General features: G+C 38.7%; 1 protein-coding gene across 2 annotated transcripts in view; it reads left to right on the top strand.

Moving 5' to 3' along the window:
* The window catches only part of Tmem156 (transmembrane protein 156), a 35,913-nt gene that overhangs the window by 20,258 nt on the left and 1,989 nt on the right, over positions 1-13,666 (top strand). The window contains exons 5-7 of one of the 2 annotated variants that reach the window (XR_007341060.1): positions 675-758; positions 8,234-8,336; positions 12,384-12,486. Coding sequence is in view for 1 of the 2 variants with exons in the window: in XM_015482031.2 (XP_015337517.1) it covers positions 675-758; positions 12,384-12,486 (187 nt within the window). In the remaining variant the exon portion in view is untranslated. The remainder of the gene's footprint in view (positions 1-674; positions 759-8,233; positions 8,337-12,383; positions 12,487-13,666) is intronic. The other variant, XM_015482031.2, reaches the window with a different exon arrangement.

Below are 13,666 nucleotides of genomic sequence, written 5' to 3'. Positions count from 1 at the left end.
GGCAAAGCTGTATTAGTCATTTCCATAGGGTAGCAAGTGGTTGCCTCTAGGTTTGAGGAAGGGTTCTACTAGTTCTTTTGACTACATATTTGTTACAGATATTTTTAAGATTGGTCTCATATCAAATCTTGTCTCTGATACCTTTGTAAAAATGGCCATTAAAGCAGTAGTTAGTAATATCATCAATACTATATATTCAATTTATTTTATATTATTATTATTATTATTTTGGTACTAGGGATTGAACCCAGGGGCACATTACCACTGAGTTCCATCCCCAGTCCTTTTAATTTTTGTTTTGTTATATGCAAGCATATAATGAAAAATGTCATACCAATTATGGCATTAAATATAATTAAATATTAAACATACTTTTGGAATTTTGTACATCATCCATGTACAGAGTAACAAATAATATTTTGAATGTAAGAGCTGGTGCTTTTCATTAGAGGATGTGACATAATGGTGTTCATGGTAGCAGAGAAGTCACTGGTTTGAGAAAGAACCCAGTTGTATTTGCTAGTGGAACTTAGTAGGAAAAGTTCCGGTGTCTGGTTACCCCAGGCCTTGTTGGGAAAGGCCCTTTCTCCTTGGTAATCCATTAAACCAGCATAGGGAATACATCTGAAGAATGTGTTTCTCATCTAAATATTTAATTTCTTTTCCCGGAATAGGTCATAAATACAAAGGTACATCTGTTCTTCTAAGAGGAAGCGATTCTGAGAAACAGAGAGCATTGAACGTGCGGGTTATTTCAGGTGAGCTCCGTGACATCAACACAAAAGCTCAGGAAATTCCAACACTGCACCCTCTCACCAAGCAAGTTCAAGATCTGAGCTCATTTAAATAGCCTTCGATTGGGAATAAAGGAGTGGAGCTGTGGGCAAATGAAATTCAGCTTAATATGTCTTATTATCAGGGGACAGTTAGGATCAAAACACGTCCTTAAATAATGGAAAGTTTGCTTAATTGGCAAGAAGAAACTCATGTGAGTAGGCAGAGGAGAGAACGCAGTAAGGAATAAGCCCTGATTTATTTTTAAATGAGACAAGATACCATTATTCCTCAGAATTGCAAGAAGTAATTGCAGAGTGGGCATGGCTTTTTGCTGGAGCCTTCACTTCACAGAGGGTGTCATTGTGTAGAGAGAACTTCTAATAGCCCCAATTAAAAAGCCCCCTGTCCTCTCCTGAGAAACAGAAATGGAATAAGGGGATCCTAATTAGAGCAGCTAAGGGGCTGTTAGCACAGATGCTGTGGTTCTTTCTCCTTCTAATTGTGGAAGCTCCTTTTGAATTCATGCTGTCAAACCACATTAAAAAAAGAGACAGGGAGAATATGACATGGACAAAGTCCTCTTCACCAAAGAGAAATAATATCCTGGACTCTTTGACAGACCACAGAATTATGAGTGATCTGACTAACACCCTTTGTCCATAGCCAGTGAGCTGGCCCCTTTGACTCTGAGAAGATAGAAAAGGAAGCTTGAAGTCGGGTGTGTAAACGCTTTTTAAAAATGAAAGGAGACCAGACAACTCCCTGTCTCACACTGCAGCTGCATCTGCAGCCACCTAGAGATCTGCCCAGAATTTCAGTGGGGACCACTGCCTGAGACATTTGTTTGCTATTGAAATTAACAAGAATCTCAGACTTCTCGTCTGGGGAAAGATTAGCCTGGGTGTACCCAAAGAGTTCCAAAAAAAAAATTAAAAAACAAACAAACACTACTCAGTGTTAGCAGTCAAATTATTAAGCTATAACTAATAATAAGTATTAGCAAAATAATCACTTGGCTCCAGTTATATTTGGGATAAGTTAATAGAAATTCTAGGTGGCCAATGTAAATTTGATTGATTAATAAAAGTCATAAAACTTTTTTTTTGTTTTTTGTACCCGGGATTGAACACAGGTGCACTTGACCACTAAGCCACATCCCCAGCCCTCAAAAAAGATTTTAAATGGGGAAAAAATATTTTTTTAAAAGGAGAAAATAGCATTCCCTGGTTCTTATCTAGAACATGGGCCTGTACACCAGGAATGGTTTAACCCAGTTTGGCTGAGCTTTTTAGTTGTGTTAGGAATCCTGGTCATTTCTGTTTTCAAGTCATAATTTTGAGCACTGCAGTCTTGTCTGAGAAAAAGTCAATAGCTCCCCTGTCAACCCATATAATCGAGGGAATCACAAATTTTAAGTCCTGGCCAACCACAAGACTAACCTCACAAGTTGTATTTATGAGTCTGTGATTTTCTTTCACCCAAGAAACCTGTCTCAGCCCTACTTCCCCTTTAATAGCTCTCACTAAAAGTGTGGCTTTATTACCAGGTATATAATATTAATGTTTAGTTCAGGCCAAGGGGTGATGGCCATTTTTAAAACCAAGAATCCTTTTGAGGCTCAGCATCTTAAAAAGGGAAAGAAGCAGATTCTTTGTTATTTATATTCCTTTAACCTAAATGCATTTTTTTGCCTCTCCCTATTCTGAGTTGCTCTTTCTGAGAGAGAAATGGAAAGGCAATAATGTCTCCCTTGAGTGCCGTTTTTAAGGCTGCTCTTTGTAATGATGGATTATAGGCAGCAGTGAGAATGTAAGGGGGAAATGTATCTGTATGGTTCTCTGAAAACGCAGTAACATCAGAAAGAAAAAAAAATGTAGTTCAAAGAAGCAGCGACTGTGCCACCTTCGACAGAGCTTGCTGTGGACTCCAGCTCTCTGTTCCAGAATGTCTCGCCACTTGTTCACGGATTACAAAGTCACTTTTGTTACACTCAGAGGTACAGACAGGCTCACACCCTCCAAAAGACATTCATTCATCGACAAGAGAGCAATAAGGAGAGATTACCAGGATGCTGGCACTGCACCACGCCTGGTACATACTAGAGACACAATGATCACAAAATAAATGAATCTCACTACTGTAGAAAGAGATGTCATGTAGAATCAAATCCCAGCCTTTTGTGTGTCTGTTTTCCTCCTTGCTTGAGAGGCATGGTGACTTCCATTGCCTGTCTTGGCGTTAATCTACCTAACAACGTCTTATTCATCCAGTTATTATCTTCACACAAGCCCTGATGCTGCCTTATTCCTCTTCGTGTCCTCATCCCTAGCATAATATTTGGCACGTAGTTCATGCACGATAAAAGCTATGAAACCTCACAAGCCCCTAAGGGGAAATGAGTATTGAGGATAAAGAGCAGATGAGCAAGATATGAATCTCAGGCGCTGGGAAAGGTGAAAACAAATGAAGCAACAAAGAGTAATTAGAGAGAACATAATTCGGCTCCATTGAAGAACCTAAAGCACATTTTATAGGCTTGCTAAGGATATCAAAGAATAATGGAAAACATCAACCACCTCTAAGAAGGAATTTTGAAAATCACATAACCTGAAAATGTATCTCTAAAAACAGTGCTCAATGTATTGGCCATGTTGAGAACCCAAGGCCAGGGGCAGGAAGAGTAGACTAGGATCTAAATCATTGATGCAAACACAAAAACCCCACTTGACTGACTGCAGAAAAGAAATTTATGGAAAACCAGTAGGTAGGCCATAAAAGCAAAAGGCAGGTTGGGAATCTGAGCTTTGCAGATAAACAGGAATTTGGGGGGTAGGGCAGGAAGCCAAAATACAGCCTAAGTCACACGCCAGGAATGGTCTGGTGAGAATGTCTTGCTGCTGTCATCACCATGAATGCTCCCTCTGAGGTTTGGGGCTACCCTGTGACCAGCGTGCAGCTTGGGATCTCTCCCCAGGATGGCTTGCCTCTACAGGACTGAGTGTAGGCCACACAGTGGTACACCAGGTGCCAGGAAGCAAGGAGAGGAACTGTCTGCTCTCTGACTTTCTCCATACTTGAGATGACCCTCTAGATGTCCCAGTGCTGGATAGCCATTACATGAATATCTGCAACACCAAGTTTCTACAATTAGATTTTCCACTCACACTGGCATTTGAGTCTGTGAAGTGGTCTCCCCGCTATGTCCATGGAAAATGGTGAAAACTTTAACACTTGGCATTCTTCACCTTTAAATATTCAACCCAAGACTATGGGCCACCATTTCACTAAGCACATAGCATAGGCACAATCCCTGCCTTCACAGGGCTTCCAAGGAGGCTAAAGAGATTCTATCCCTGGTTGCCTTAGGAGAAGAGAATCTAATATCTCATGGGACACCTTCCACATGCACTGTACTTCCACATATGTCATTTCATGTAGTTTCATAGGAATTTCACTTTTTTTTTCTGATGAGAAAATTGAAACCAAGAGAGCTTATGTAACTGTCTTATAGCCAGTTCCTAACAGAGTCAGAATTTAAATTCAGTTCTGTCCAACTGATGCACTTTCTAGCATACCACTTAATGACAATGGTGTACCGAGAAGCTGCTGGTGCAACCCACAGATCAAAACTCTTCTTGCTTTTACGTTTAACACTGGAAACAGAGATGAAGTGTTTTCTCTATATAAAGTTGTAGCAGCTTGTGTGGCAATGTGAGTCATCCACAAAGAAACATTTCAGCATTGGCTGATTTTTTTTTTTTTTTTTTTGGTAGTTAATGTGGGTGGGTTCTCAGGGAACACAAAGCAAAGAAAATGGAATTTTATTGTGAAAGAGAATTAGTAAATGTCAAAATTAAGTGGATGACCCCATTTACATTACCTCCAAATGAAACTAATGTCAATGTAAAGTTATAATTTGCAATGTTTATGCCTAGTGCATAAAGGCTAAGCAGGTTTCAATTTCCCACGGAAAAGAAGATAAATTACTGGTGCCAGATGTTTTGCAACCAAGCAAGATAACGTGAAAATTTAATTTTTACTTGCTTAACTATAATATTTATGACTCTTAAAATACAGGTTTGAGTTCATAAGACAGGAAAGGTTACAGCCATCTGCTTGGTTACAGAATAGATAAAAATACAGAGGATATCTCTCTTTGCAAGAGGAAATTCATAAGTGTGAAAAATCTATAGGCAGCATAGGATGATGTATTCTGTTCATTCCTTGAATACCTTTATGTGACAGCTATTTATATCAGATCTGGAAGAACTGATGACAAAACATATGCACATTAACATCTCTTCCATCTTTGCCAGACTGTCCCTGCCTGAACCATCTTGCTTCCCTTGCTGCCCATACATACCTCCCATTTGCCCACCCTGACTTTGTCTAGTTAATTCCAACCCTTCCCTTGTGATCTGGGCTTAAACCAGCACCTTCTCAGGGAAGTATTCTGGAACTTTCTGTACTAATTTTTACTTGCTTTTATTACATACTCTTAAAACACCACCAACCTCTTCGTAGCAATTTTCACTGTTGCTATTTTATATTTTTGTTGGTATTTGATTGATGTCTCTTCCATAAATCAGTCAGCATCTTGAGGCCAGGGGCACTATCTGATGATATTCATCAGTGCATCCCCAGCTCACAGCATAGGGCATGTGTACTGTACATAGTAGAAACCAAATAAACATGTGCCAAATAAATACAATTCTCTATCCACTGTGCTGAAAAGATCATTGCTACTATTTTACAAAGAATTTTCAGAACTCCCTCACACCCCGCAATCTCTATTCAAAACAATGAAAGGAACACTGTGAAACTCTTCCTCCGTTTCATTTCTTGGAGTAGGAAGGCTATCTGCAGTTTGAAGTGTACAAGAACTCAGTAAATGGCTCTGAATATTGGCAGCTGTCAGTTCAAGCAGGGTTGTTTTTCCCTCTCTAGTGTTAATTCTAGATAATTTCGCAACCATTTATCTTCTGTTCTCATTTGATTCTCACATTGACCAAACTGGGTGCAGAGGAGTAGCTTTAGGATCACTGTTAATAATAACAGATGGAGCTTTGACCATAGTAGGAAGTTGGCGCCTTGAATAATGCAAATCTATTTTAAGCTGTTGTAATTGGTTCTGTTAGTCCTAAAAGGCTACTAGCTATCTTGGGCTTGCACAGAAGTGCCAATATTTGTATGTGATGAAAAGGTCAGAATGATGTAGAAAGATATTGAAGTTCTGCATTCCTATGGCAGTAAGAGGTCATTAAGACTGGAAGGTTTTTTTTTTTTTTTTAAGCTAAATTAGAGAACTGTATAACAATCACCAACTGTCTGAAATTTTCCACAGCTGTCTTGACTAAAGTAATCAATGAGGATAAACCAGCATTTCTTTATTTTTGGAGAAGCACTTTTGAGGAAAGCAAGTGCTCTGTGGATAGCAGATGAGATGTTAATTGCCACTGACTCTTGGAAGAATCAGAATGGCTGAGTCTCCCAAACTACACAGGGAGGAGGGAAGAACTGAGAGCCTCATTTCCAGGGTCTGCTACCCAGAGCCCTCACCTGCTGAGCCCCTGAGTGGGTCCTAGTGGATTCTGAGCAGAACCACGGGGAGGGCTTAAACAAATGTGGGGAATAACATTGCTTGGCACTGGTAGTGCTTTGTGGTTTTCAAAGTACAATCAAATGTATCACCTCATTTTATCCTCACTTTCATTTTCTTTTAGCCTCAAAGTAGCCACCCTAGCTTTTCCAAAATCACAGGGAAGTGATCTCCACAGGGCAGGTGTCAACACCACTGCCAAATGGAAGGTGTGGGGGCAAGGCCAGGGCCACTCCAGCACTGACCTCTGCCACCTCATACTTGTGCCTCATACTTGGAGTATACTTGGTCCAGTGCTTTTCTTCTGGGTTTAGTCTTCTGCGATAACAGTGCATTAATAAGGATCCATTGAAATAATCCAGCTCATACCAATAGGTTTACAAAACCTGAAGGCCAGTGTATTCATTCACAAAGAGTGGTACAATTGAGAGAGAGACAGACTCTGTGACAGCAAACTTGTGTGCTGTCTCTCTGGCAGAACCATATGGAAAATCAAAGCATAGCCAAGGGTTGTTTGCTAGGTCTTAAAATGCATCCCCAGGCTAGGTAGCTCTAGACCTTCTTCCCTACTTTAGGGTAGCCTGACTGCTTCATTTAACAAAGCACTTTGGATACTGAGCAGGTTTTGGCTTGGGAATAATATTTTGAAGATGACTTTGTAAGCTTGAGATCTGATCATAGGTTGATTTTACAGACAACTCTTGGAAGACAATCTTATTTTTCTTACTCCCAAATTCCTGCGTACTAACTCAGGGTCGACTCCTTGCTCTGCTTGAACCTATGCTCTTTGATTGAGAAAAACAAGGCACAGAGAAGTTAAAGGACATTCTTTCAGTCATTTGACACGACACCTACTTATTGAGTACCTATTGTGTGTCATGATCTAAGGTAGGTTCTGAGAACTCAAATAATGAAGTACACATAATTTTTTTCCTCAGAGAGGGAGACAAATGAGCAATTACAACAAAATCTGCTAAGTCCACTATTGGGGAAGTCCACTACTGGGGAAGTTGGCACAGGGGACATAGCGTGTATGGTCACCTAACACTGTTTACACCTCCTTGTTTTGTTTTGAGCTATTTGGGGCTTTCCAACTTAATAACCAAGTAAGACATAGCTGAGCAAGTAGTTTTGGAGATAAGAATGTTAAAAAATGATGGGCAAATTTCTTCAGCAGCCAAGAGAGACTGGCTAGGCTGAGAGAGAGGTTTAGACATGCCCCCAGGGTGGGAGATGTGCCTCATCTTTGAGAGGAAGATCATCAGGAACAAAATGACGAAAGCATGTAGTAAGTTTCCGTTAAGCAGTGGGAATCAGTGGCTTTGGAAAGTTGAATTGAAGTTAGATGGTAGATGTCATAGGTATAAAGTACCTTTGAAAAATGACAGGAATACTGAAAAAAAAAAATAAAAAGAAGAAAAAAAGAAGCCTTGCAGGGTAATCTGGACATTGCCATAGACAGTGAGAAGGTTTTATTCAAGAACATAAGACAGAGTTTTATCTTTTATCAAAGTTTCTACTGATGGAAATCCATTTTGTTTGCTGAATTCAGCCAGGTCAAAATTCACACTGAGGTTCTTTTTAATGTCTTAGATTTTTCTGAGGTTCTTTAAAAAAACATTTAAAAAATGTTTGGTTCAGAGATTCAGAGATTTGACAAATTCATGAATAGACATCTGTGAATTTAAAAATATTTTTGACGGCTTCTGTTGCCTTAACTAGTGTTGGTAAATTAATGATATTTGAAAGAAATTCTATTTCCCCCAATGTAGTACAAGAAAAAGATCCCATCCATTTTAACTATTCTGAAGAAAGTTTTAAAATGACATTTATCCTACCTTTTGATCAATTTTTTAGAAGTTTGCTATCAGCATGTAAGTTACATGACTTTCGATACTAGGAGAAACTGAAGACAATGCACCACTGGAGAATTACTCTAGACTAACCATCATTTTGACAGGTAATAGCTTTCTACAATAAATTATGGTTATATGGTGCTATAAAACATAGCAAACTGAATGAATAAGCAAATGATGAGCACTTTCCAACTGAAAGAGCTCTATTAATTTTACTTGATAATTATTTAGTTTTATGAGTAGACTCTTTTGCTATTATAAACTTTTAAAAGAACAATCACCAAATCTCGAATTCTGGAAGTTATAAAATGCTTGGTTAAAGAATGTCTGAGCAATTATTTGCACAGTAAGTTCATTCTGACACTGTAATGTGCATCAGAATCAACCTGGAGGTCTATAAAATTCAGGATCCCAGGCTTTTACAAAGGGATAGTCTAATTCAAAAGATCTGGGATAGAACCCAAGACCAGGTATCTTCTATTGTGTAACCAATTAACCGTAAATTTATGAGTTTAAAACAATACTAATTTATCATCTGAATTTCTATTGGTTGGAAGTCTGGGCGTGGCTTACCTGGGCGTGGCTTAGTTCAAGGTCTCTAAGTGCTGAAGTTAATATGTATCTGCAGAGCTGCGTTCTCATTTGGAGGAACTGCTTCCAAGGTCATTCAGGTGACTGGCAGTATTCATTTCCTTGCTCATGTATGCTGGGGGCCTTGGGTTTCTACTGGGCATCCTCTGGAGACTGCCCTCAGGTCATGGGGTCACCTAGAAGTTCTCCTGCCCAGGAGGCAGCTCAGAACAGGGCAGTTTGCATCCTTAAGCCAGCAGGAGAATCTCCTTGACCTCAGGGAGAGCTAAGTCTTTCTTTTAAAGACTTTTGCTTTATTAAATCAGGCCCACCCAAAGTGGTCTCCCATTTTATTAACTCAAAATCAATTGATTTGAGATGTTAACTGTAAAAAATCCTTTCATCTTTGCCTTATAGTATAACCTAATCACAGGAGCAGAAACCCCATTCTTTTTCACAGTGCTGTCCACACTCAAGGAGAGGAGATTACAGGAAGCACGAAGGGCAGGTGGCAGGAATTTGGGGGCCCTTAGAATTCTGCCTACCAGGACCACTCTTCCTGAAGCTCAGGTATAGAAAGAGAAATCAGACTTGAAGGAACCTTCGTGGTGAGACTGGGCTCATAGAGCTAGACTCATAGATCTGATTGGTACTTACAGTAAAATAAAAATGCATGCTAAGGGACTTATGTGCGAAGGGTCTGTGAGGAAACAAGAACAGGAAGTGGGAGATCTGGGCCCATGTGAAGACTGGGCCTTAGGTCTCTTTTCCCACCTTTTTGCTAATTAGGGAACTTTTGTCATTTTTCCTTTGAAAATTAAATGCTCTGTAAGAAAAAATTCTAACTTTAGTTGTGATTTTATCATTTTCATGGACTATCTGCTGGAAATGGCCTCAGAAATGTTCTATTAATTCCTACTCCTTGTAAAAAGTAGTTACTATCTTGATTTTTATTTATTTTTTTTCATTAAAAACCATAACTTTCTAGGGAAATTTATAAAATCTGACACCAGAAGAAATAGAAAATCTGAACAAATCAATTGTCATAGAATAGAAAGAGTGAGCTGAGGGTGGTGGCACATGCCTGTAGTCCCAGCTACTTGGAAGGAAGATGCAGGAGGATCACAAATTTGAGGACAACCTGAGGAACTTAATGAGCTCTGTTTCCAAATAAAATCAAAAGGGCTGGGGATGTAGCCCAATGGTAGAGGACTTGCCTAGCATGTGTGATGCTCTGGGTTTAATCCCCAGTATTGAGAAAAAGAAAGAAAGGAAATAGAAAATGTGTGAATTACTTCTTAAAAAGTAATAGGAAGATCATTTTGCAGGAGCATTTATCAACTCAAAGAAATAGATGTTTCCAGCAGTGTTTATATCAGCCTGTTTTCTGTTACTATAACAAACATCTGAGGCCAGGTACATTATAAATAAAAGACATTTATTGAACTCACAGTTCTTGAAGTTCAAGTGCATGGTTCCAGCTTCTGCATGGCTCTGGTGAAGACCTCATGACTGATGGTACCACAGTGGCAAGAGCACGTATGAGATGGATAGATCACATCATCACACAGGAAGTCAAAGAGGCCAGGGAGGGGTCAAGCTCCCTCTTTCATAACAACCCTCTTGAGAGAAATAACCAGGGTCCCCTGAGAACTATTTAATTCCTTCTGAGGGTCCCAATGACCTCCCACTAGACCCCACCTCTTAAAAGTTCTACCACCTCTTAACATCACCACACTGGGGACAAGCTTTTGACACATGAATCCTTGGGGACAAACCTTATCCAAAGCACAGAGCAAAGGAAAAAAGGATGCTTCCTAATATTAATAGTATTGTTCAAAGCCAAAAAAGACTGACTCTAAAATGAAATGTTGAACAATCTAATTTATGCAAAAGTCCTAAACAAAATAGAAATAAAATATCCATAGAATAGTATATATAGTATATATAGTGTATATGCCATTCTCCTGCCTCAGCCTCCAGAGTCTCTGGGATTACAGGTGTGCACCATCACATCTGGCTCTTTCAAGATATATTATTAAGTGTTTGTATATATATATGTATATGTGTATATATATATATATATACATACATACACATACACACATATAAATATAGTAGGTATATTCTATATACTATATATATATATAGTAGTATATATATACACACATATACACACATCTATATAGTAGGTTGCTAATTATTTTTAAAAGGAGTACAAATTTATATATGTGTGTGTATGTACACAAGTGCATGCACACACATACTAGCAACCTTGCTTGCCTGTGGCAGATGAAGGGAAGACAAGAAGAACTATGTGGTGGGATAGAAATGATTGTCTAGGAGACTAGGGATGAGGGAGACAGTTTATTGAATATCTCTTCATAGTTTTTAGATTTTGATTCATGGGAATGTGTTCCTTATTCAGAAAATTAATCCCCCAAATAAAGTTTTTATTATTAAAATAAATTTTCTAGTTAAAAGAAAAATTTCTGGGAGAATATTCTGCAGTATTTCTGTTTGGGTGACCAGTGCCAGTGTTTAATCATCTCCGTGGACAAGAGGCATCATGCTCTTGAATGCTCAAAAATTCTCTTTTGATTTCTCCTCAGAAATCAAAGAAGCAATTACACTAATTTTTTTTTGAACCATTGTCACCTCATTTCCACCCGAGTTCAGGGTTTTGCATCAAAAGTAGAGATGTCAGCTGGGTGTGGGCCCTACCTGTAATCCCAGGTAACAAGGATGCTGAAGCAGGAGGATCTCAAGTTTGAGGCCAGACTGGGCAATCTAGGGAGACCGTGTATCAAAGTAAAATAAAAATTAAAGAGGGCCAGGAATGTAACTCAGTGGTGGAGCACCCCTTATTTTGATCCCCAGTCTCTCTCTCTCACACATAAAAGGTAGATATGTCTATCAAGCAAAAACCACATGTATTCTATAGAACTCAAGTTTGAATATAGAAACTAGAATCAGGACCCCAGATCCTAGGAAAATGAAAGAGATGCCACAATATAGGACATGGATGTTCATTTCCTAACTTGAAGTCAACTGAAGATAATATTAGAAGAATAAAGAATTTTATAGAGTTACGTAGTCATAAAGCATGAAGACAGATTAGAATTCATTTAATTTGTAACTGTGCTTCTTAAAATTGTCCCTAAAATTGAAGACATTATTCATATTCTCCATAGGTGCATATTTCAACAATGTGATAGGACAAACTAAGATGGTTTTTCTTGCTACTTAACATTGTGCTCTAAAAGCTTTTTCTGCACTGCTTCTCCTTAACTAGGCTTCACATCTTGTGCCAAAGAAATGGAGTGAGAAGGTGAGGGAAAGAATGAAGGACCGAAACAGAGTTGAGACAAATGGGTTGAAGATGTTAGAGTTATAGGCAGGAAATTTAGTGGGTGGTGGAAATTACCAAATCCTCTTTAGATATTGGGCAGGATTCTCTTCCTGCATTTCCTACATTAGAGTATATCTAATATAGATATCTTCTCTACATTAGTCACATGTGTCTCTTTTTGCATTGCTGTTGACTAAATATAGAATAATAAGCTCTCCTTAAATAATAGAGTCCACACCGGGGCTGCCCTTGGCTCAGATAGAGGAAGTGCTCCCCCCAATACCAGAACTGGAAACTACTTCTGCAGTTCATCATCGAGATCAATACACATGGTGAGTGGTGATTCGACTTCATTGACTGTTTAGCTTGTTCATTATAAACACGAACAGATTTAAGGAGGTGCAGTTTAACCTAAAGTATGTTTCGATCTGGTTGTAGGACGTAGAAAGTGATGATCTTGCAAAGTCAGTCTGTATGAATTAGATGATATGCACTCAAATCACTTTTTCTAGGAAAGGATCTAGGAAGGATCAGTAAACTAATCTTGCAGTCTATTAAACTAATCTCTTAGTCTGCTCCTGAGATGTCAGCTCCATCCCTTGGCACTGTTTTTCCGGTAGTTAAGCCATACTTCAGTCTCAGCATGAGAAAAAAGAAAAGGAGATTTGCAAAGCAGAATCCCCACCCTCCAATTACTGAAATAAGAAACTTCTTTAAATGTAACATTGGATAATATAGATGACTGCACATAGATTTCCATGTTTATAATCTAAAACTGTGATCAGAAGTGTCTTAGAAACTTTTTTCATTCATTCAACAAATATATATAATAGATATATATAATTCATAATATATACAATACATAATATATAATATATACATAATATATACATAATATATGTACACATTTTAGATACATATGTATTTTGGGTACTGGGGATTTAACCTAGGAGCACTTTACAACTGAGCTACATTCCCAGCCCTTTTATTTGTTTTAAATTTTGAGAAAAGGTCTCATTAAGTTGTTAGGGCCTCCCTGAGTTGCTGAAGCTGAACTTGAACTTGCAATCCTCCTGTCTCAGCCTCAGGATCCATTAGGATTACAGACATATGTCACCATACTTGGCCTCATTCAACAAATATTTATAAAGTAAAAATATTTATTAAGTAGTTACTATGTTAAAGGCATTCTATAACCAATGTAGTAGAAAAAAAATATAACAAGGAAGAGGGAGTGTATTAGTCAGCTTTTCATTGCTGTGATGAAATACTGGAGAAAATAACTTAAAAAAGGAAAGGTTTATTTTGGCTCATGGTTTCGGAGGTTTCAGTTGGTCATTTGGCTCCATTGCTTTGGGTCTGTGGTGAGGCAGAACATAATATCGTGGTGGGGAGCATGTGGCAGAGCAAAGCTCTTCATCTCATGGTGGCCAGGAAGCAGAGAGAGAGGGAGAAAGGGAGAAAAGGAGGGAGGGAAAGAGAGAAGGAGGGAGGGAAGGATAGGGAGAGAGA

This window comes from Marmota marmota, unplaced genomic scaffold (genome assembly GCF_001458135.2).
Source record: "Marmota marmota marmota unplaced genomic scaffold, marMar, whole genome shotgun sequence".
NCBI lineage: Eukaryota > Metazoa > Chordata > Mammalia > Rodentia > Sciuridae > Marmota > Marmota marmota.
Note: the sequence above shows the minus strand (reverse complement) of the source record. Positions and strands in the feature narration are given on the sequence as shown.